The sequence below is a fragment of the Rhinolophus sinicus genome, chromosome 15 (genome assembly GCF_057876585.1).
Source record: "Rhinolophus sinicus isolate RSI-liver-muscle chromosome 15, RSI-T2T, whole genome shotgun sequence".
Classification (NCBI taxonomy): domain Eukaryota; kingdom Metazoa; phylum Chordata; class Mammalia; order Chiroptera; family Rhinolophidae; genus Rhinolophus; species Rhinolophus sinicus.
In genome coordinates, this window is record NC_142515.1 from 19,105,584 (window position 1) to 19,127,522 (window position 21,939).

General features: G+C 40.5%; 1 protein-coding gene across 7 annotated transcripts in view; it reads left to right on the forward strand.

Moving 5' to 3' along the window:
* SORCS1 (sortilin related VPS10 domain containing receptor 1) overlaps nucleotides 1-1,658 on the forward strand; it is a 458,014-nt gene extending 456,356 nt beyond the window's left edge. For 3 of the 7 annotated variants that reach the window (XM_019725090.3, XM_019725087.3, XM_019725088.3), the window contains one exon: nucleotides 1,540-1,658. In XM_019725090.3, the coding sequence (XP_019580649.3) occupies nucleotides 1,540-1,561 (22 nt within the window). In that variant the 3' untranslated portion in view covers nucleotides 1,562-1,658. Of the gene's footprint in view, nucleotides 1-655; nucleotides 742-1,269 lie in introns of those variants that run through there. The other 4 variants (XM_019725086.3, XM_019725089.3, XM_019725092.3 and 1 more) reach the window with 3 other exon arrangements.
* Nucleotides 1,659-21,939: the final 20,281 nt, after the last annotated feature.

A 21,939-nucleotide genomic window follows, 5' to 3' on the forward strand; every position in this document is an offset into this window, starting at 1 on the left:
AAATGTTGGGCTTCAAAGTGTTCATGGGCAAAGAGAAAGCATTTGCTCTGACCATATGCAAGAAGGACAGGCCTCAGAGGCTGGATTTGGTGTTCTGGGGGTTCCGGGCAGGGTTTGAGGGACAGGGTATGTAATGACGGGAACAGGACATGGCAGCCTCAGCTTGAGGTAGCGTTAAGGAGTGCACTCCAGGGCACTTGTAGAGGTGACATAATGAGGTTAGTAAAGGCGTGACAGACAGATCACCCTGGGGTTTTTTTATTATTATTATTCTAGCAGTAATCTAAAAACGATTCCCCAGAAAACAGAACCTGAGAATTTTTAGGACAAGAGGCGTAAAGTACATAGAACATCCCAGGATTGGGGTGACCTGAGAGAAGCCACTGGATGGTTAGACTATTACCGAGCAGACTGGCAGATTTCTTCCTTCTTTGTACCTGTCCCTTGATGAAGTCTTAAAATGGACTTCGTCATATTTCAGTAGAGCTCACTCTGTGCCTGTGAAGTAAGCGTGGGAATTCAGCCGCTAGGAGTAGAGAGTCCCAGGTGTGGTGGCTCAGTCCTACTATTTATCACAGAGAAAAATTTCCCGGGCAGTTAGACAGCCATGAAGCCACCATTGTGATCCATTTCTTTTCTTGTCTGTTGGCATCAGGAGTTGAAGCGGTAAATGTCCCCATCTAGATCCTGCATTGCTGACTACGAAGGATAAATTACTATATTACCGTCCTTGCTTCACTTTAACGTGATAATGCCAAACCACACAGAAGGCCCCTTATAAGATTGTTACTTGGGGAAAAAAATGAGTCCCTAAATGAAAACATAACTCTCTCTTTACATGGATATGAGAAAGTTCTGTGTCTGCATTAAGGGGAAATTTAAATGCAATGACCGGCTCGTATCAGAAGTAATAATAATCCACCGCAGCCACATCTGGTCTCCAGTTTTCAGTGTGCTTTCTTTTATTGGGAGAGACAGGCTGATAAATGTGTAATTGCTTTGGGTTAAAAAGAAAAAAGGGTTTTCCGTCTTCAAGTCCACAGAAGCATTCACCCTGTCTATTCACTGCTAAAGCTTTTAAGTGCATTTTTGTGGGTCATTTGGTTTTCAGTCCCATTTACACGGGGTATGAAGTACAGCGGCTGTTTACTGTATTAAAGTAGTAATCCCTCCTTCACCAGGAAACATCTTGCAGCACAGGGCAAAGTCTCTGACACCTTTTCATTTCCAATGTCATTAAATGAGTAAGTGTTACACGTTTTCTCTTAGGAGAGTAGCTTTACCCTCCCCTCCCTCCCCTTCTACTCAACCTGGTGACTCATCTCTCCGATTGCAAAGAGCAAGACAAGCCACTCCACCTTCAACGCCAAAGCGGGGATCTGCTGGGGCACAATTTGCAATTTAAGGAAAATCCCCAAAGGCTCCAGGCGACCTGCTGATCAGGAAAGAATTTCGCTCTTGTCAAGTGCATCATCCTTCATGACCACTAACTTTATGTTTTCTTTTTTTCCTTTGTTGTTCTGTTTCCTATTTTGCCAGGAAGTATTTCCATAGTTGCTGAGAATCAAAGCACAAAAGAAATCCCTACCTATGTAAATGTTTGAATGGAGGACGCCAGTAAAAACAAAAACAAAAACAAAAACAAAATAAAATAAAAACAATCAAAATCCAAACAAACAAACAAACAAACACTCACTGCATCGGGACTTTTTAATTCTTCAGACACAGACAACAAGGGTTTTTAGCTTTAAGCCTGTGCATGTGGACTATACGTTGAGAACACGCTTGGAGGGGCAGTGTACAGGTGCTCTATTTTAATGGAAAAAACACTCCCCTCCCCCTTTCTCCTTCTCTTTTTTCTGATCGGTCGTGTTTGTAGAAAATTCATGACATATGTAGGCCAAGGAAATCTGCATGTATTTTTGGAAATATTCTTGGCTCTAGATTTCACAGCTGTTTTAGCACTCTGGGCTGATGGGTGGATTAGCTACCCCAGCCCCTTTCACAAGACACAAAGACATGCACAGGAGTTTGAAACCCTGAGCTGTTTCTCTGTTCCATCGTCCTCAGTGTCATTTTCCCCTTCCAAGTTATCTGGTAGCTCTGTTGGCCAGTGGTGGCCACAAGGCTGCTTCCTGCATTCTGTGTGGCCGCAGGGACAAAGAAGCCAGTGGAAGTTCTGTATATGCAGGCAGCATAGGGAAAGAAGACAGGTGGGGGCGGAGGGTGGGGAGCAAGCATGTCAGCAGTGGACCTGTGTTTCCTCTTCACCTCTTCCCATCATGACTGCTTCCCCTGGTAGCTTATCCTGCCCAACTTATGTAAAAAACAGAAGCCCAGTTACCCACTCTCTTGCCTTCCCGTTTGTTTGCTATCCATGTGTGGTCATGATCTGTTGAGGACTTTGTAGCTCTTCCTTCCGATCCCCAAGTTATCCTTTCAACTGCTCCTACTTTTTCTTCCCAAACATGTTGCTAGATTCTGGACACTAACCCTGACTTTCCTTAAGTATTGGCCTAGTTTCTGCGAACCCTACCTCCACCACCCACACATTTCTGATTTCCACCAGTTTTGTACATCCCAAGCATGGCAGCTTCCATACACACTGACCCAGCTGCATCCTGCCCAGCAGGGTTCAGCTTCATGTACCCTTTGTCCCCTCCTATAGAACCTGCCTCTTCCAAATATCCTTGTCCATTTCCACCTGGAAATATATCATGTGTGTGAATGAGCTGATAATATATGCAAAGCAAGTCAAACCTAGCCATGTTCTGTGGAAAAGAAAGCATTCAGATGAACAGGGGTATCCTCACAGCTTAACAATAATCTCGTGCAGTCAGATTCTAGAAGATTCTTGTGAGAAATGTTTTGACCATGTTTCTATATGGCAAGGCAATTTCCTCCCATGATGGTTGCTGTACCCAGTATTTCCTCTCACAGTAGAGTAAAAATATTTGTAAAATAAAAATGTTTTAACCAGAAGAAGAAGCAGGTTAATGGATTTAATGTTCAAGAGTATCAAAAAGTCTGAGAATATACGGAGTCTTGTCTTACATTAGGATGAGATTTTGATCATGTGGGACGATCCCAGACATTTCACATGTGTGCTCTCTGATCTCTGAGTGCCATAGTATCAGCAAAAGCAAAATTAATAAGCATAAAGGGAGGAGTTAGCTGACTAATTGAAACAGATTGGCTCAAAGCATGAAGAAATTCCAGTTTTCCCAGGGCAATCATGAAAGAAGGCCCAGAGAAAGAAGGAAATAAATGTATGTCCCGCAGAAGCCCTTAGAGTACTATGAAGTGGGCAAAGCCTACTCTAAAATATAGAAGAAAACAGTTTTTGAAAAACCACTCAGAGAGCACAGCCTCCTTCTTGGTCATGTTCCCAAGCCAACAACAGGGTGTAACAGGGCCTTGGTGATAGAACAGGGTCCTGGTGTCCTAAAGATCCTGACGATCCCTGCCCTTATGTAGCCCAGGCAGGGGAAGAGTAGCAAAGCTGAGGTCAGAAGTTACTCAAGCAGAAGTTTTTTATGGCTGAAGATGCCCAACATGAATCTGGGAAATGGAGTATGCCTGAGGCAGCCATAACTATTTGTAGGACTCAATTGAACCCTGACCTGCCAGGCTTCCTATCCCATAGGAAACATCCTCATTGATTCTCTTCAGTTGGAGCCTCCTAAATTTAATCTGGAAGACATAGTGTTTGGAAACCAAAAGAGGCTCGCTCCAAACAGCACAGGGAATCCTCAGAGTTGCAGCTCAATTAGTTTTAATTGGAAAACGATGAAAAGGGGAATGACACTCTTAAGCTAGCACAGTGCCTTGCCTAGAGTAGGTATGAAGAAAATTACTTATTGAAGGAAAAAATGAATGGCTACATGAGAAGACTTAGGGAGCAATGGGCTTGTGAGTCCTAACTAAAAATAGTGGTGGACATGAGATCCCTGGCATTTTGGAAAGTGACCAAAGATGGCCAGCTCTAGATTCAGCGTCTCCAGGGTCCTCGTGTGCCTCTCCTCCAAGCTCCCTCCCACTTGTAGGAGATTAGTGAGGCAAGGGACTGCTCAGAGGGGACCTCATTGTTTTTATGATCTAGCTCCATGGTTCTTGAAGTGTGGTACCCAGACCAGCAGTATCAGCATCACCTCAGATTTGTTGGAAATGCCAGTGTTGGGTCCCTACCCCACACCTACTGAAATCCGAAACTCCAGAGGTGGGGCCCAGCAATCTGTTTTTACAAGCCCCTCAGGTGATTCTGATGTACACTGTAGTTTGGGAACTGCTCTATTAGACCATTCTAGCTCCGTCCCAAAGAGAAGGCAGTGAGTGATGAGAACCTACAAATGGGAGGGACCCAAGTGCCTACCTACTCGCTAACAGCCGGTGCAAACACAATGCAGAGTTTGGTGGGCTTGAGGCCAGAGGAGTGGGTGGGGAGGGATGGTTGTAGAAGGTAAGATTCAGAGCAAGCTAAAACTCTAATATTGCAATGTTTTCCAAAATCCCAGAAGGCAAATTGTGCACACTCTACACTGAATTACCCAAGCAACATTTCCTCCTTTGCCTTATTCCTAATTGGATTCCCCATCCAAAATGCAGAGGTTTGCTTTGCTTTTTTTCCCAGAAGTTCCAAATAGCAACTTTGAGAGCAATGGGGTACTTGGCAGCTGTTCTGTGTTTTCCAGGATTCCAACTGAAATCCCTCATTTGCCAACTTATTTTTATAGGAAGCCAATTTAAAAAAATAAAAGTTTTCTTATAGTATTGGAACTACTTCTAATTTTAAAATGACTTTTTGATGTATTTTTGGTTAAATACTATGTAGTGTAATGTATAATTGCTATTGTTTATTGCTTTTACAATCATATTTATTAAACAGATAATGTCTCTAAAGTCTTGGTTTCAAGTGTTTATTTTATCCCAAACCTTGGCGTTCAGTGCTGATATAGAAGTGATGTCTCTATAGGATTTCATAATGGCTAATTGTATGAGAATATAGTAAACTCCACAGACCGGAAGGGTTTTTGTGTTTGTTTTTGGTTTTGTGTGCTAGCAAAGTAGAATACATTCCACTACCTGAATTCTACCTACATTTCAGTTGACTGCATAATGTCTGTTCTTCATTCTATTTAAAAATCACTCCAAACTGGTTACTTTAAAATAAGTAACATGCTCTTTATTATTGGTTCCAAATTAGAAATGATTCAGATGGAACAAACACATTCAAATTTGTTCATAATCTTGTAGTTAGTGAAGGACCCAACCTGTATGAGATGAACTGAAACTTGGGGAGTGGTAAAGGTGTGGATGATGGTATAGAATTGACTTTGAACCTGGAATTAACAGAGTGGAGTTCACCTTGTGGCTATACCAGCTGTATGACCTTGAGCAAAGCACTTTCACGTACAAAATCTTTAGTGTCCTCATGCCTGTAATTTGAAGGAAAAAGACACCTCCTAGCTTTGGTATTCTGAGTGGGTGAATCAGAGTCCCAAACAGCTGATTTAAACTTGGTAGAAAACAAAGAAGTGGACTGGATCCAAATATTTTCAGCCTCGTGGCTTTCCTACATAAGAGACATCTCTTCATGAGCGGCATTTTGCCCTTATATTTGGTTGAAGCATTTGTGCAGACACAGAACCCTCCTTAGCCTTCCCAAAGACCAGCAAGACTCAGCATGAATGAGAATTCCTGTTGTTTTTACGTGGCCTTTAACCTTTCCTTTCCCACAGGCTCCATCTGCCTTCCACCGCTTCATTCTTTTCCAGGCCAGAGCCTATGCTGCTTTTCTCCATCAGGAGCAGTTTGTCTTCTGTGTCATTGAGGGTACAGGCAGTCACACAGAAACCATCGCTAGAGATTTCAAACAGAGGGGATTTAATACAGGGGATTTCTTGCTTAAGTAACTGAAGAGCCAAGATGCCAAATAGGGGAAGGTGAGGTGGCCCCAAGGTTAGTACCAACAGGAAACCCCTACCTTCCTTGAGCTGGAAGGCTACAAGGATTCCCAGAGCCTGGGACCCATGACCACCAGATGGAAGCTGACGTCACAGAGGATGCGCCTGGCTGTTGTTGGAGCCAGAGAGGACACCCGGCCATAGTCAGTGATGCTGCCCAAGGTGAGGAGACAAAAAGGGAGGTTGTCTTTCCCTTGCCCTGGCCCTCCCATCTCCAGCCCATGCTTCCCATTGGCCAAACCTAGCCACAAGCTAGGGGCAGTGGACCCTGGGAAATGTAGTTTCCTGAAATACCAAGCAAAGCAGGAAGGCGTAGAGAGTGGACTCACCAGAGCCCAGGCAGGTGACTGGTACAGCACCTCTTTCAAGTTCAACCCACAGTGAAGCCAACAAATCTCCCCCAACCCAAAGGCACTCATTAAATAGTAAGTGCTCCTTTCACTGTTTCATTCTTTCACATATTTCCCTTTAAACAACACATACTTAAAATATGGCATGTTTATGTGTGTCACTTTATGCCTTCCTCACCAGATTCTAAGCTCATTTAGGGGAGAGTCTTTATTTTTATTTTTCATTGCACTTATTTAGCCTCTAGCACTGGACATGGCCATTAGGGGGCACTAGATAAATGTTTGCTGAAACTCAACTCTGGGTTTCCAGGTTCCGGTGTTGTGAGTAAGTCCCTGTTTATTTAGCAGTGGTCTCTGAGGTATCATGTTGGGTCGGGCAGCCCTTGCCCAGCCAGCGCTTGGAATTTCATGTCCAGTTGGTGTTTGTCAAGAATCAACACATCTTTGCCCTTCCTCTCTGGTACCTCTCAAGCTGCTGGATTCGGGAAGCTAGTCTTAGATATTCATTTAAGTGAAATAATTGCAGTTTAGGGGAAAAAAAACTGACTAGAAAGTAACAGGAAAAACAAAGGTGTAAGTCTGGTTTCTGAATCATTGTGTAGCTTGTTTACCTATTTCTTAGGAGTTAATAGTATTTTGAAAATGCGTGTTAGGCAGAGGCTGTCATAGTGGGGGAATCCCCAAATAATTCCAGATGAGCACACACAAGGACAAAGCTGTTATGGTTTTCATTTTGAGCACATGCAAAGGGATCTGTGGTTTGCAGAATACAAATATTTATTAATCCAAATGTGTTGTAGTCTTCTTTAGGTGGTGATAATACAACTGTGAACCAGGCAGATAAGATCTCTGCCTTCACGAGCATGTGTTCTGTTAGAAACAATGAACAAATAATGAAATTTAATGTAACATATACAGTGCAATCATACATATCAGGTAAAATTAAGATATTAAAGGATAACAATAAAACAAAACATAGCAGGGAACAGAGTGACCAGGGATGGCGAGGGGAAGGGGAGAGTTGGTCACTAGCTTCTCTGAGATCTGAAAGCTGAAAAGAAAACAGCCCTTTGGAGACACATTATCACAACTTATTCAAAGTCAATCTTAGAACAACCTCACCCAGAAAACAAACAATGTTGGACCTCCACTGCAATGAGAAATGCTTCTGAGTTTAAGGAAAAATAGCTTTCACAATGTTCATGCACATGAATTTCCCCAGGGAATCATGTATACAGTCAGTTCTACTATTTGACATACGCATTCCAAAAAATCACCTCACTATGCAAAATAGCGCAGTAAAAACCACAAGGCTTAGAAAACAAAAGTGGGACCAGGACACAACACACAAAAAATGTTTCTTGTGTTAGCATCATGTGCAGTATGTCAGTGACATGATAAAGATACAAACCTGTCCTAGCCCACAGTCATAATACAAGACCAGAGGCTGGGTTATTTCTCACACTTCTGGGGGCTTTGAAGTCCAAGATCAAGGTGCTGGCAGATTCAGTGGATCCGGTTTCTGGTTCTTAGATGGTGCCTTGTTTCTTGATACTCACATCGTAGAAAGGCCGGGAGATCTCTCTGGTTTTGCTTTTTAATAAAGTTTTTATAAGGGCACTAATCCCATTCTTGAGGACTCCACCCTCATCACCCTCATCACCTAATTACCTCCCAAAGGCCCCACCTACCGTTACCTTCAACTTGGGCATTTGGTTTTCAACATGAATTTGGAATATTCAAACCATAGCAAAACCTAATAAAAATGATAACACAGTTTTGTGCATGTTAAATGGTTGAGAAATACAAAAGTAAAACACTTATCTTAAAAATACTTGACAGACTGAAAGATTGAACTATAGTAACACTAGTTATTTCTCACATAAAATTGCAGGTTGTGAAAATTCTTTTTCTTGTCGTTTTGTATATTTTCTAAAATGAACATATATTACTTGTATGGTCAGGGAAAAAAATGTCATTTCAAATTAAAATTATAGAAAATATATTGTGAAGTAAATCTAAAATAATATATTTGCTTATTGTATTAATGAAAAAATTATTACAAATAATAATATATTTAATATAATATGTAAAGTTTATAGAAAAATTCAAAATTATTGATAGTATGTACTTAAATTCCTTCCACAAATTAAAAATAGCTTCTCTAGATAAGAAATACAATTTTAATGTCATTTTTATCAATTTAAATTCATATTGAGGTGAAAGTGTTTTGCTATTATGGCACCTGCGTATTTAATTCATGAAGTTTCAAAATTTTAAATTGTGTAACTTTGCTAACCATTGTATATGTATCTCTGTGTGTGTGTGTGTGTGTATGCACACATACCTACACATGCACATGATTAATAAAAGTTTAAATATAATGTAAATATGCCTACATATACATTGACACATTATTTGGATATGTGCACATGGAAATAAATCCACACACACAGACATAAACATACGAGGTAACAGTGATTAGTGATGGGCCAGAAACACATCTTATTAGTGAGTCTAGACCCTTGTTTAGACTGTGTGTTGAGTATATCAAGCCAGTTCTCTCTGAAGATGTTGTCCTTTTGTACTGACAGTCAGCACCCAAGCTGGGGTGGGAAGGGGAGGTGTAAACAGAAGAGTTACTTCTAAAGGAGAACAAAGCATGGGACTGGCTTAGCCAAGTGTTCACTGAATAACTGGGGGCAGGATGTTCTCATTGGCCAGGGCTAACGCACAGAGGGAACCCTGACAAACAGAGTTGTAAGCCAACAGAATTCACAGGGTCAAGTCCAGGTCCAAGCATTGGTGTGAGTATGTATGAACACTAAGTCCAAAGGGCCACCAGCTCTCACAATTTTAAGTCCCAAGCCAAGAGTTCATTCATAGTTACATAAAAATGTGAATGAAACAAAAATAGAGAATGAGGAAGTTGTGAATGGAAAATAGTGACAAAAATAATAAAGGAACTACCATTTTTGAACATTATGTGTCATTATTTAATGTGCCATTTACCCATTATCTCATTGAATCCAGTCAAGTCCCCAAAGTGAGAAGGGTTTTCTTCTTGTACATTTGGTGAAAGCGGGGCTCCGTAAAGTACAATGACTCTCCCGTGATCACAGGGTAGCAAGTCTGTATGACACCAAAACGTTTGCTTTTTCTTCTGTGCTGTATTTCTCCTTTAAAGAGGAACAATGTTTCACACTCATCTCTATGGTTAGTAGGTACCTGTTTAATTGATGGTCATGACTGATTCAAAGGGTGGGTCAAGATTCAAAAATAGACAGGCCAGGGCTTGGACAATTTAGAAACACCACTGGTTCGGTTCCAAATCATATCTGTCTTGTGGGTTGGATTAAATAAGTGAAAGCTGCTCAATGCAATGAGAACCACTTTCTGAATCCTTCCGTGTGCGGCATTTCAGATGACTCAAAACAAAGTAGACACCGTCGTCCTCAGTGATATACTTAGCCAAGTTACTGTCTGGAAAAATACCCAGAAAAGACTCAACTCTTCCCTCTCGCTCTGCAGAAGTTTTATCCTGGTTGGGATTGAACTGATGTACCTGGGGATTTATGGCATCAGATAAATGGGCTTTCAGGGAGGGAGAATGAACATACGTTGGTAAAATGGGTTTCTCTCGCACACGTGCACATTTTTTTGGATGAAATTCTTGCAAGAACAAGGGAAATAATTAATATGAGATGAGATTTTTTTTCCTATAGAAATAGTCTGAAAATGCTCCCAGAAAATCTAGAAGGGCAGGTAAATATTGATTTTTTTTTTAATATAGCAGATAAACAAATCAGAAAGTTATTTGGTTTGCCTCGTGTATCATTCTCAATTTCTATAGGCATTTGCAAATGTGGTATTAACATTATTTATTCTTTTTAGCATCTTGATTATATGTAACATATTACAAGGTGTTGGGGCTCTGGAACAGGAGGATATGAAGGGTTTGCTATAAGTAGGGGGCCATGAGCTGTAAAAGAAGAGGAGAAAAAGGTGGTGATGTGTGGGGCATTTGTTATGTTATAAAGAATAGATGATTTTAGTATTCAAATACTTTAAGGTAGGAATGTTCATTTACTAATGCAGAAACCTCAGTTTGGAAAGTTTAAGTCACCATGTCGAAGGGCACATAGACAGTAGAGTAGTAAAGTCAGAATTTCAACCCAGGACTCCTAATGGAAATGCCTGCTCCTGTTTCTACTCTACCACCCTCCCTTCCACTTCTCCAGGTAAGCCGCAAATTGGTGATGGTTCAAAACAAGAAAATTCATGTTCACACAGTTCCCTGCTCCAAACATAGTTTTGGGAAAGAGTTTACACAAGGAAAAGAGTTATTATTCTTTTGAAAGCACAGAATATGAGTTATACAAATGAAGACCTATTCCTTTTGACCTTACTTGATTTGGTCCATGGGAACATAGGCCGTCTAAGCCCCCCCCCCCCCCCCCAGTGGAAAGAACTGATATTTCCTACTAAGTTTGGTAAACAAATGGATATGGAGAGAATGTTTTCTAGATACTAAGACTAAGTGATATGAAACCCAGCATCTCATCCAGCACCCACAGTGCTGCATGTAAACCATAGATACAGACATAGCTTAGCCCATTGGAGGGCAGACTCCCTATTGGAATTCCCGGGCCTCTGCAGGAGGTATCTTTTCAGGGCCTAATTTCAGAGCAAGCCCTTCCTTCCCCACTCCATTCCATGGAGTGCACAAGTTGTTTGTAGTAACTCAGAATGAAGCCTTGAACCTCTATCATATATGAGCACATTTGACCAAGAGTCGTTTTTGTTTTCTAACTGATGAGATAATAACAGTATTATTGCAAATAGGAAAAACCTGGTTGGTTTGGGATTTCCTGCTCAGTCATGATGCATCGTCAGACTTAAGTGAGAAGAAAGAAGAAAGCTAGACTTGACAGGATGGGTGAGACAGGACTGACCCAGGTGAGTGGCTGCTCTTGAATTTAATGGGATATCCAAAGAGACAAAACATGTAGAGTGTGTGAGGCCCAATCCCACATGTGGAACATATCATCTGAAGATTCCAAACAGTGATTTTACCAGAAGTCAGGCTGATGGCCATAGCCTAGGTGGTCTCTGGGTATCCTCAATCATCAGTGTCTATTTTGAATAAGATTCTACTGAGGACCCTGAGCTTGGGAGGTCAGCAAGGTCTGACCTGCTGGACGGGGTAGCCAAAAGAGACCAGGGCTTCTATTTAAGTGCGCTATTAGCAGGGCCAGTAAGGGGTCTTGAGTCTAAGCAAAACACTGAGGTGAAAGCCTAGGCCTAGGTGTAACTCTGTGGTGGAGAAAAGAGAGTAGCTGATACTCAGAAAACTCAAGCATCCAGAGCTACTCCCAAGCACCCCGGACCCTCAGCTAAAAGTGCCCCAACCTCTCCCATCCTGAAGACGAGCTGGTGACTCCTAATATACTCTTCAATCTCAGTACCATTGGTTCTGGGACAGTGTGGATTCCACTTCCTCCAAACCCTCTGGGAATGGGGTGGTAATTTCAGAGTTTTTTTTGACAGTCTCTCAGAAAGTAGCATTGCAATTGAGTGAAAGGTCAAACTATTCAGCCAATAAGTCAAGCGACAAGAAGTTGGGGCAAGGAAACCTATTTTATTTGGAAGGTGTGGGGACAGAGCCAGGAGTGCAGTTTCCAGGCTCTCGGCCTCACGTGGAAAGGTGCTGGCTCAGGTAGTAAATGGCCATCAACTGTGATTGGATCACCATCAACTGTGGCTAGTTGGCCATCAGCTGTAACCAGTGAGCCATTGGCCACTAATATAACTGCTGTGGCTATGCTAGAAGCAAATGGAGGCTAACAAGAAGATGGTGGCTGAGCCTGCAAGCGGCGGAGGGTTGCGGATCGTGTGGCTCCTGTTTCCTGTGTCTCCAACCCAGCCTCCAGCGAGAATATAGTGGTGTGACTCCCCTACCTATGGCTCCATGGGTGTTCCTTTTTGGCCTCACCATGTCCTGCGTTCTTATGTGGGGAGCGGGAGCAGAGACCCCGCAGGCCTCCCCGCATGACAGAAGGCCAGTAAAGCGAGAAGACGGTGGACAAGTGTCCTAAAGAAACATCGTGAGAAAGTACAGAATTCAGGCTTCTTTTATTTCAGAGGAAGGGGAAGGATTGGATTCCTTTCCCTGAAATAAAAGAAGGGGCTCAAGATCAGGAAGTGATTGATAACCGCAGACATCTGGACACCAGCAAGGGTCCAAGGGGCATGGTGAAACTTTGCTTTTGGTCAACAAACTCCAGTTGCCAAGGTCCCAGTCATGAGTTTCCTATAAAATCTTTTGATAGACAATCATTATTTTTGCAAATATGTTCCTTATCTCCTTGGGGAGGTAGTTTCAAGCAGGGAGGTGTTTTTCAGTAATTTCTAGACTACAGCTTAGATTCCTTTCATGATAAGCATATCTACGTACAAGACTAGGCAGAAGTTGCTCACCAACATGTGATGGGAACTGGGTAGGCTCAAGCAAGATCGAGTCAGAAAGATTCACTATTTAATTCTACTACAAAGTGAAAAAAAGCCAAATAAATAAGACTAACTTCCCATTTGTTTTCAGGCTCAAATAGATTTTTGTCTCCACTTTCTTTCCCTCCACATTTTCCACCCTACTCCTCTTCCTTTGTTATCAGCACTAATCTGAGTACTAACTGTATGTGTAGCATCAGGGGGCAACAAATAAAGCCCATGCGTATGTAACCAACTGAACTTGAACTCTATTGCAGGGAAAACTTTTCAGTGAACAAGCAGGTTTGTGGACTGTGTGTATATGCAGAAGTGTTTTTCTTGGTATAATGTGTGGTAGGTAGTTTCTAGAAATAAACAAAGACAATGCCAGGATGGTTTATTAAGCATAATTTCAGAGGCGTTACAATTGGGACTGCCATCCATCCACTTGTGGGAAGCAGAAAGCTCAGCCCAAGTCCAAATTTTCAGAGCTCAGAAGATATCTCTAATAAGACAGTTATCTCTAATAACAAGTCTAATAACAAATTATCTCTAATAACAAGTCTGCCAGAACTGTTTTTGCTAGAATCATAGACTCAGAATTCCAGAACAGGAAGAGAAATTAGATAAAATGTTCTAAATATTTCTTGAGAACTGAGTAGGTGTTGTATATCATGCTAGACTATGAAATTGGCCAATAACCTTATCTCACCGAGATCAGCTGTTTTCTATGACCACATAACAAGTTAGTAGCAGAGCAAAGACTTATGTATCCAGATTAAATTTTCTTTCCTATGCCACATTGTTAGTCTCTGTTCTTACCTCTGTGATACCTTCTTCCCTCCTCATCCCAAGATCCTCAGAAAGAATAGAAAAGGATCCAGGAGAACTTAGAAAAGAACCATAAAACTCAGGTTTGGAGGGTGTGGAATGACCCTACATCCATGAAAAATAAAGCATTTGTTCATTTATTCAACAAAGTCAATCTGAATAATGAATCACAAAACAGTATCTGAGATGTATAACTTTTAAAGAAGCAGCCTAGTCATCAACCAGTAATTAAAAAAAAAAAAAAGAAATTCTAACCTTTACTTCCATGTTTCAAGGAATATTATTACAGATATGATTCATAACTCTAGCAACAGTGCCCAAGAGCATTTTTTACATGACCAGTGTTCTCCTTTTCAATTGCTTAGGACGGTCTCACAACCAACCCTGAACTCTAACTCTTCCTTTATTCTCCACTCCTGCATGCACCCATTTCCCAGAGTTCTTTATGGTGTAAATCAATTTAGATTGCTGTTTCAGTCCAGTCTCTGGCCAGGTCTCTACCCATTCACTTGGACTTGCTTTTCAAAAGATCTCTCTTTTAGACAAGTGGATGAGGGGAAGGCAGGAGAACACTCACGCTTTAATAAATCTTGTTTGAGAACTATATGTAATACTAAGTCACATAAAAATTATTTGGCGGAAACAGATTCAGTACAGGTTGGCAATATGTTAAACATGAAAAACGAGATAAAGAGGAATTAAACAGTGGTAAGAAATTTGGAGCCTGGAGAATAATAATGCTATTTGAAAAAAGAGGATCTTTGCAAAGTTAATGATTTCAGATTAGATACCTTGCATACAAAAGGCAGTAAGAATCCACTGACAAAAGTGGTAAGTGGTGCCAGCAGACAGTATAAGGAAATTGAAACATTATAAGAAGTAGACAGAAATATAAAATCTCAGACATCCAGGGCTCTTTAGTGCAGGAAAAAGTATCCTAAATATATCATTAGTTCTGGAAGATGTCTCTGTGAACAAAGGGTATATTCAAAACGGTGATCCCATGTTGGAAAGATGCCTTTAAATTATGTTCAGAGTCTCTTGGGGGAAAGGGGTGGCAAGTGTAGTATATTTTAGAAAGATCCATTGACAATTATTAAAAAAATAGCTTGCCATTTAAAATGATTTGGTTCAGTTATTTTAAATGAAAATAAGAAAACCTCACTTATGTAAAACTGCTAATACACCAATGGGGTGTGAAACTTCTTTATTAAAATTATTCTAAAGAAACCGGCAAATCTGGAGGTTTGATTTGTAGATTGTCTTTTGATAATGACTGATCATCTTTATTGTTTTCAGTTCAGGTTTAACACATTTCTATCCAGGGCCAGCTATTTAGAAATCGCCTTAGTAATGGTTGTGAATCCTGTGTTTCCCCAAAAATAAGACCTAGCCGGACAATCAGCTCTAATGCGTCTTTTGGAGCAAAAATTAATATAAGACCCAGTATTATATATTTTATATTATATTATATTATATTATATTATATTATATTATATTATATTATATTATATTATATTACATTACATTATATTATATTATTATATTATTAAAGACCCAATCTTATAGTAAAATAAGACCGGGTCTTATATTTATTTTTGCTCCAAAACACATATTAGAGCTGATTGTCCAGCTGGTCTTGTTTTCGGTGAAACGCGGTAGGATTACTAAGCTGGATTTCCATCAATGTGTTTGGAGTCCTTAATATTGGAGCCTGAGTTCAAGTTACTAATGGATTTCCCTGCACCTAAGATCAGTGTCCTGGTATCAAGGTGACTTTTGGAGTTAGATCTGGATCTTACTCTTACTGATTGTGTGAATGAGTGTTTCCTTTCCTCTCCTCTCCTCTCCTTTCTTTTCCTCTTTTTCTTTTTCTCTCTAAACCCAATTGTATGAAATGAAATATGCAGCAACTTCAAATGCTTAACGTGTGGTTTAAATATATAATCTATGAAAAATATTTAGTGAAGAATTCTTTGTGTAAGGAGAACTCAGTGGGTGCTGGCCAGGAATTCTAATCATGGTGAGCAGTACTAGTAGCATTTCAAGGGCACAAGTGTTCCTGTGTCTGGTTATTTCAGGTCATAGATGATAAGCATGGCTTCAAAGTAGCATTATCGTGTATTAGTAAGCATTCTTCCGAGAAACAGAACCAACAGATCATGTACATAGAGAGATTTTAAATTGGCTCACGCTATTATGAGAGCTGGCAAGTCTGACATCCACAGGACAGACCAGCAGGCAGAAATTCTGAGGAGTTGATGTTACAATATTGACTCCTAAGGAAATCTGGAGGCAGAATCCCTTCCTCCTCTAGGGAGCTGTCTTTTAATGCTCTCAGCTTGTTAGATAAGGCCTGCCCACCTCATGGAGGATAACCTATTTTACTCAAAGTCCACTCATTTAAATGTTAATCACATCTAAAAAATACCTTCACAGTAACATGGAGACCACATTTAACCAAACAACTGGGTACCATAGCCAATTTGACACATAAAATTAATTAATCATCTCATGATCTGTGTAAGTCCCTGGAACACACACTGGTCTGGCAATTAGGTAATTGTGTGTTTGTCCCTTTGATCCCAAGAGGAAATCGTAGTGTCCTTGGTCAAGCCACCTATTTCTCTGAGCCTCAGTTTCTCCTAGAGAAGATATTGTCCTTAAAATTTATCAGGCCCCTTTCTAATCAATTCCCATGTAGGAAAGTTGGTAGATGGTCATTGTAGGAGAAATGTCACACAAATATATGACAGTCTTGAAGAAACAAATATAATTTTTTCTCTTTTTTGAGTATAAAACTAGTAGAATCTGGTACTTCAGGAAGTTAGAAGTATTTATAAGTCACTGCCCACTCTAAGGGTATATCAGATAGCTGACTCAGGCCTGACTCCTCTGTTCTTATGGGAGAGTTGAGCAAAAATAGGCCTTAATTTATTCATATTTATATAAATTAAGATGGTTTAAATGGACAGTGTGCATCACGCCTTGAGATGTCCCCACCGTGAATACAAAGGCACCAGGCACGAGAGGTCAAAAGTGCTTTCTGCAGCAGCTGCTGCTACATGCGGACTGGACTACTGCTTCTTCTTGCTTTGTTTCACGAAAATTAATAAAATATTAGCTGTTTTTGTATAAGCACATTTCCCACAGGGTAAAGGCATGAGCGATAGCACTTAAGCAAGAGAGAAGGCAAGACAGAGGAGAAAGATGAAAAAGTTGAGAGCAAGAACACAGAGAAAGAGAAGAGAGAGAAGGAAAGGAAGTGGTGAGAAATGTTTCTAGGCAGATGATGTATGAAATGATCATCATTAAGCCCACAAAGCCATCATCCCATCTATGGTGAGACGCATCCAGAGGGCTGAAGGGGACACCCACTTTTCTTTCCATCGTTCAGGAACCTCCAGGCAGGGTAGACATGGTGGGGAGGCCATCTGAGGAGGAGGTGGTGCATTGTATATTTTGCCTTCTAAGAAACCAAGGTGCTAAAGTAAATTTAATTACAAGTCTAAATGGAGGAGCCATAGAATTAGAACATGGCTAAGTGAAGAAAACAAAAGGTGGTCACTGTTACTGTCAAACTGGGAGTAGGGCCATTCTCTAATATTAGGGCGGTAGGAACAACGTGTCTTGACCAAGCAGGCGCTGGGGCAGTGCACACACAGGGTACTCCAGAAAGCAGCATCACTGGAGGAATTGGGCCCAGGCCAAAGGCGGTAGAGGATCTGAGCAGAGAAGAGAGGACCAAGTCACATTCCTGACCAACCAAAACACAATGATTCCAGTGTCTTTAGCTACAGAAAGACCATAACACAGATGACTTTAAGTGTTTTTTTACTTGTATCTTCCTACTAATGTTCTATCCTGGTGTACTAAGGAGAAGCACGGTCTTCATTTCCTTAAGGAAAGAGGTTTGAAAATACGGTGGGGCAAAAAGTCTCTGTAATCAATATAAGAAAGCCACCAGATTCCTGTTTCAGAATAGGAATGGAGTAGGAAGTACAGAGCATGTTATACAATAATTGTGGTTTAAAAGGTTAAAAATAATTGCAAAAACTGCAATTACTTTTGCACCAACCTAATAGAAAGAAAAAAAGAAAGATTATTCAAAATTTTCTTATTGATAAATTATCTGTGATCATCAGGTAGGGTAGATGGGACTAGTTTTGTGATGATGTCATAAAATAAGGAAGTCAAAGGGTAAGCTGAGGAAAGATGGGGAGAGAATGTGTTTACTTTTGGAAGGGTTGAGTGTGTGTTATCAGTGGGCCTACCATGTACAAACACTAGCAGGCTGTTGAAATACTGCAACTCAACTGTGAGTCTGGGAAAAAAGGGCTGATGTGGTCATGATCTGCACTGAGTAGTAACATAAACCAGGCAATGGATGGGTAGGCCAAGAGAGAAAGAGTGAAGGAGGCTCAGTTCAGACTCATGAGAAATAGTTGCATTTAAAGGAAGGAAAGAAGAAAGAGAACTATTGAAACTGATCAAAAATAGACTTAGGAATTGCATGGGATCCAAGAGATAACAGTACTGTGGGAAGAAAGAGAAAGTGGAGTCTGTTTACACTGTCAAATGCTCAGAGGTCAGAAAGGATACGGACTGCAGGAATAACTGAATCTGGATATTACGCCATCTATGACATCTAAGGAAGGGTTATAAGTGGGATGAAAAGTGAGGCAAGAACCACACAGTGTAAAATTGAATAGTGACTGGAAAACTTCAGTGATACTCTGAAAAAGGTTTAACAAGTAGTTCTCTGATTGTAGGGAGTTATGAGGGGCTGATTTGTAGCATTTGCTGGATTTCATGGTGTAAATACTTCCATTGTGGCCCATTTCAAGCTATTGGTCATTCAACAATTGCCTCACAAGATTCTTAAAAATGTATCAATTGGTTCTCATGAGACTGTATGAGCTGGTTGCACGTCACTGGAAGAACTGAAAGATGGACGGGCATATGTAAGGCATTCTTTTGAACTTTGAGGAAACAAACATTATAACTATACTTGTACTCTATTCATGTAGAAGCCCACGGCTTCCTCTCAGAAACCCTCCACTAATCCTCACAGTATCCAGAGGACAGAGGAAATCTTTTTCTGCTCCACTCCCAGTGACTTTATACCAGTGTTCCATGGCCACCTGGAGTTTACTTTCCTTAAGTTTATCTCCCTCTTTCCTCCCCGTCACTCTTCCTTCCCCTAGGGTTGACTTTACCTCACAGCAGTGATATTTCTCCAGTATGAATCTTTTGCCTTGAACACTCACATTCTTCATGGATGAAGTACCTGAAAAACAAGCCGACGTCTTACTTTCTACTCTCTGTCATCTCTCAGTAGAATTTCGATGTGATGCTTCAAACCCTCTCCCACTCAAGGGATAAGAACAGCGAGGAATAAAGAAAGAGGAGGGAAGAGAATCATGTCTTCCCAAACTTAAAATATGTAAAATTACACTTCATAGTAAACACTATGCCCCCTGCCTTCCTCTGCTGGAACATTCGTATTTCTCCCCGTTATTGTGGTTTTTGTCAGCAGTGTCCTTGGTCACAAGTCACCACCCCTCCACAAAGGAATCTCAACAAAGACAAGATAAAGGCACGAGCTCTCTTCTAACCTCTAAGTATTTTTTTTTGTGCCAGAAGATAATGTGCTACCGGAGAGTTTTGAAAAACTCAGTGCCAACGTTTACTCATGATGTATGTTCTTCCAAGCCTAAAATTACAGACTTGAAAGCTGTGTGCTTTTTAAAGCAAATTGATCAAGACCACAACTGTTAATAAAATGCATGACAATGGTCTGTATATTAACTGTGATCTTGGAGGAAATACACTTGGGAATCCCACACCAGTATTTTACACTTGAGCTTTGAATCCTCACTTGCTTTAAATGAAACTTTATTGTGACTGTTAACCTGCAGAAATTTTAATTATCCTTTCAATGCTTGAAGGTTCATAATGGAAAGGTGCCAGACAAATCCCACTGCTAATTAAATCCAACTAAGTATTTCCTTTACCTGAAGATATAGTGTTCCTTGTTTGTCAAATCCCTTTCAGCCAAATAACCACTTAACTAATTTCAAATTGAATATCTTATTTAAGATTTTGAATTATCTTTTCTCCCCAGGGAGTTGCTGTTGAATATTATAATAACACCATCAGGGAAATATTTCTTACCCTTCTGACTGGAGGAAAGGGAAATAAAAAACATGTTTCTTTTTATCACTGAGGAGATTGAAATCTGGGAGAATGAACAAGCTGACATTTTTAAGCAAAAGAGCATGAGTTGAAGATAGGAATGGCTCCCATCACTGCATACAAACCCTTGTCCTGAGCTCACACAAAAGAAAAGAGGAGTTGGATCTTTTCATACTTAGACTAATTTGGCTCTTCTTTATGAGAATTTTAAATTATGGCTCTAAAAATCATGACTCGAGATCACCAAATAATAAGTTGGGGGCTCTACAGGTTATGGGAGGGTTCAAAGTGACCTGGATTTCAACATATTATGGATAGAAAAGAGAATCAGATCTGGCTCTGTAACTTGCTAGCTTTGTGCCTTTCAATAACTCACTTAAATCCTTTGAACTTCAATTCAAATGACATCTGAGACATGTCTGAAATAGTGTCTGCCTTTCTACCATTTAGGCCTATTTTAATTGAAATAATATCAATAACAGCATACTGCAAAATTAACTCGTGTTATTCTCTGCTCATACCATGGCGTAGCTTGCTGTTTCATCAGATTAAAACCCAGGGTCCTTTCAGTGGTGTATGATCTGACTCTGCATTTCCACTCTGACCTCAGTTCCTGCTTCTTTCTCCTGTGCTTTTGCTGTTCCTGTTACACTTGTCTCTTCCTTGTTCCTTTCAGAGATGCATTCCTACTCTAGCCCTCTATGCTCACTGGCACCTATTCTTGGAATATGCTTCCCCTCATTTTCTACAGAACTTGCCGCTTCTCTTAAATGTTGGTGGAGTCTTCTGAAATTTCAACACTTCATTATTGCTAGCATTTTCTCTCCTTCTTATTAAAAGACACTTTATAGAAATATTCTTAAGTCTCATATAAACATCTGTGATGGTTAATTTTATATGTTAACTTGGACAATGCTTTTGGAGAGATTAACGTTTAGATTGGTGACTTTTGCGTAACCAAATTGCTCTCCCTAATGTGGGTGGGCCTCATGCAATCGGTTGAAGGCCTGAATAGAATAAAAGACTGAGCTAGAGAGAATACTAGAGCAGACTGTCTTTGGACAGGAATCAGACCACCAGCTCTCCTGGGTCTCCAAACTGCTTACTTTCACACTGGAACTGCACCATCAGCTCTCCAGGGTCTCTAGTCTGCAGATTTTGAGTTTTCCAGCCTTCATAACTGCATGAGCCCATTTCTTAAAATAAATACTAATAGATGTAAGATAGATAGATAGAAAGATAGATAGATAGATGATAGATAGCTATAGATGCAGATTTCCTATTGGTTCTGTTTCTTTGGAAAACTCTAATTAATACAACATAAAGTAACAAGTGTGAATTATTTTATATAGCTGATTAACTAATGACTGAACCAGTAAGATAAGAGAGCTTCTGATGAAAATTATTCCTACAGTTTCTGTGAGTCGGGAGTCTGGGTATGGCTTAATCTCTGTTTAGTGTCTCACCAGGCTGCAATCAAGGCATCAGCCAGGGCTATGTTATCATATGGAATATCAACTGGGGAAGAATTCATTTCCAAATTCGCTCAGGTTGTTGGCAGAATTCTTTCCTGTGGTCGTGGAACTGAGGACTCTGGCTTCTTGCTGGGTGTCAACTACAGGCTGTCATCAGCTGCGAGTTTCTAGAGACTGACTGCAGTTCCTTGCCATGTGGGTTTCAACAATATGGCCACTTACTCAACCGAGCCAGCAAGAAGAGCCTCTAGAGCAAGCCTGCTAGCAAGTCAGAGGCTTCCATAATATGAAGTAATCATGGAAGTGACACTGTCACCTTGTTACAGCTCATGGTCACACTCAAGAGGAGGAGGTTATCCAAGATCATTAATACTAGAGGTTTAGATCCCTGGGGTGCACTTTAGCATCTGTCCCCCACACAGTCAAGGTCAATGGGAGGCTCAGACTCCTGTAGAATCATATGATTCCCCAGAGAGTCCATTAGAGAAAACCAGCATTCCATTGGAAAGATACCCAGTCATTTTTTTTGTGCATTTCAAAGTCTTCTACAAATTATCCTAAAATTCTTCCTGTTTTATTTCTCTTAGGATGTATAGTTCTCTAAACAACAATGATAAAAACAAACAAACAAAA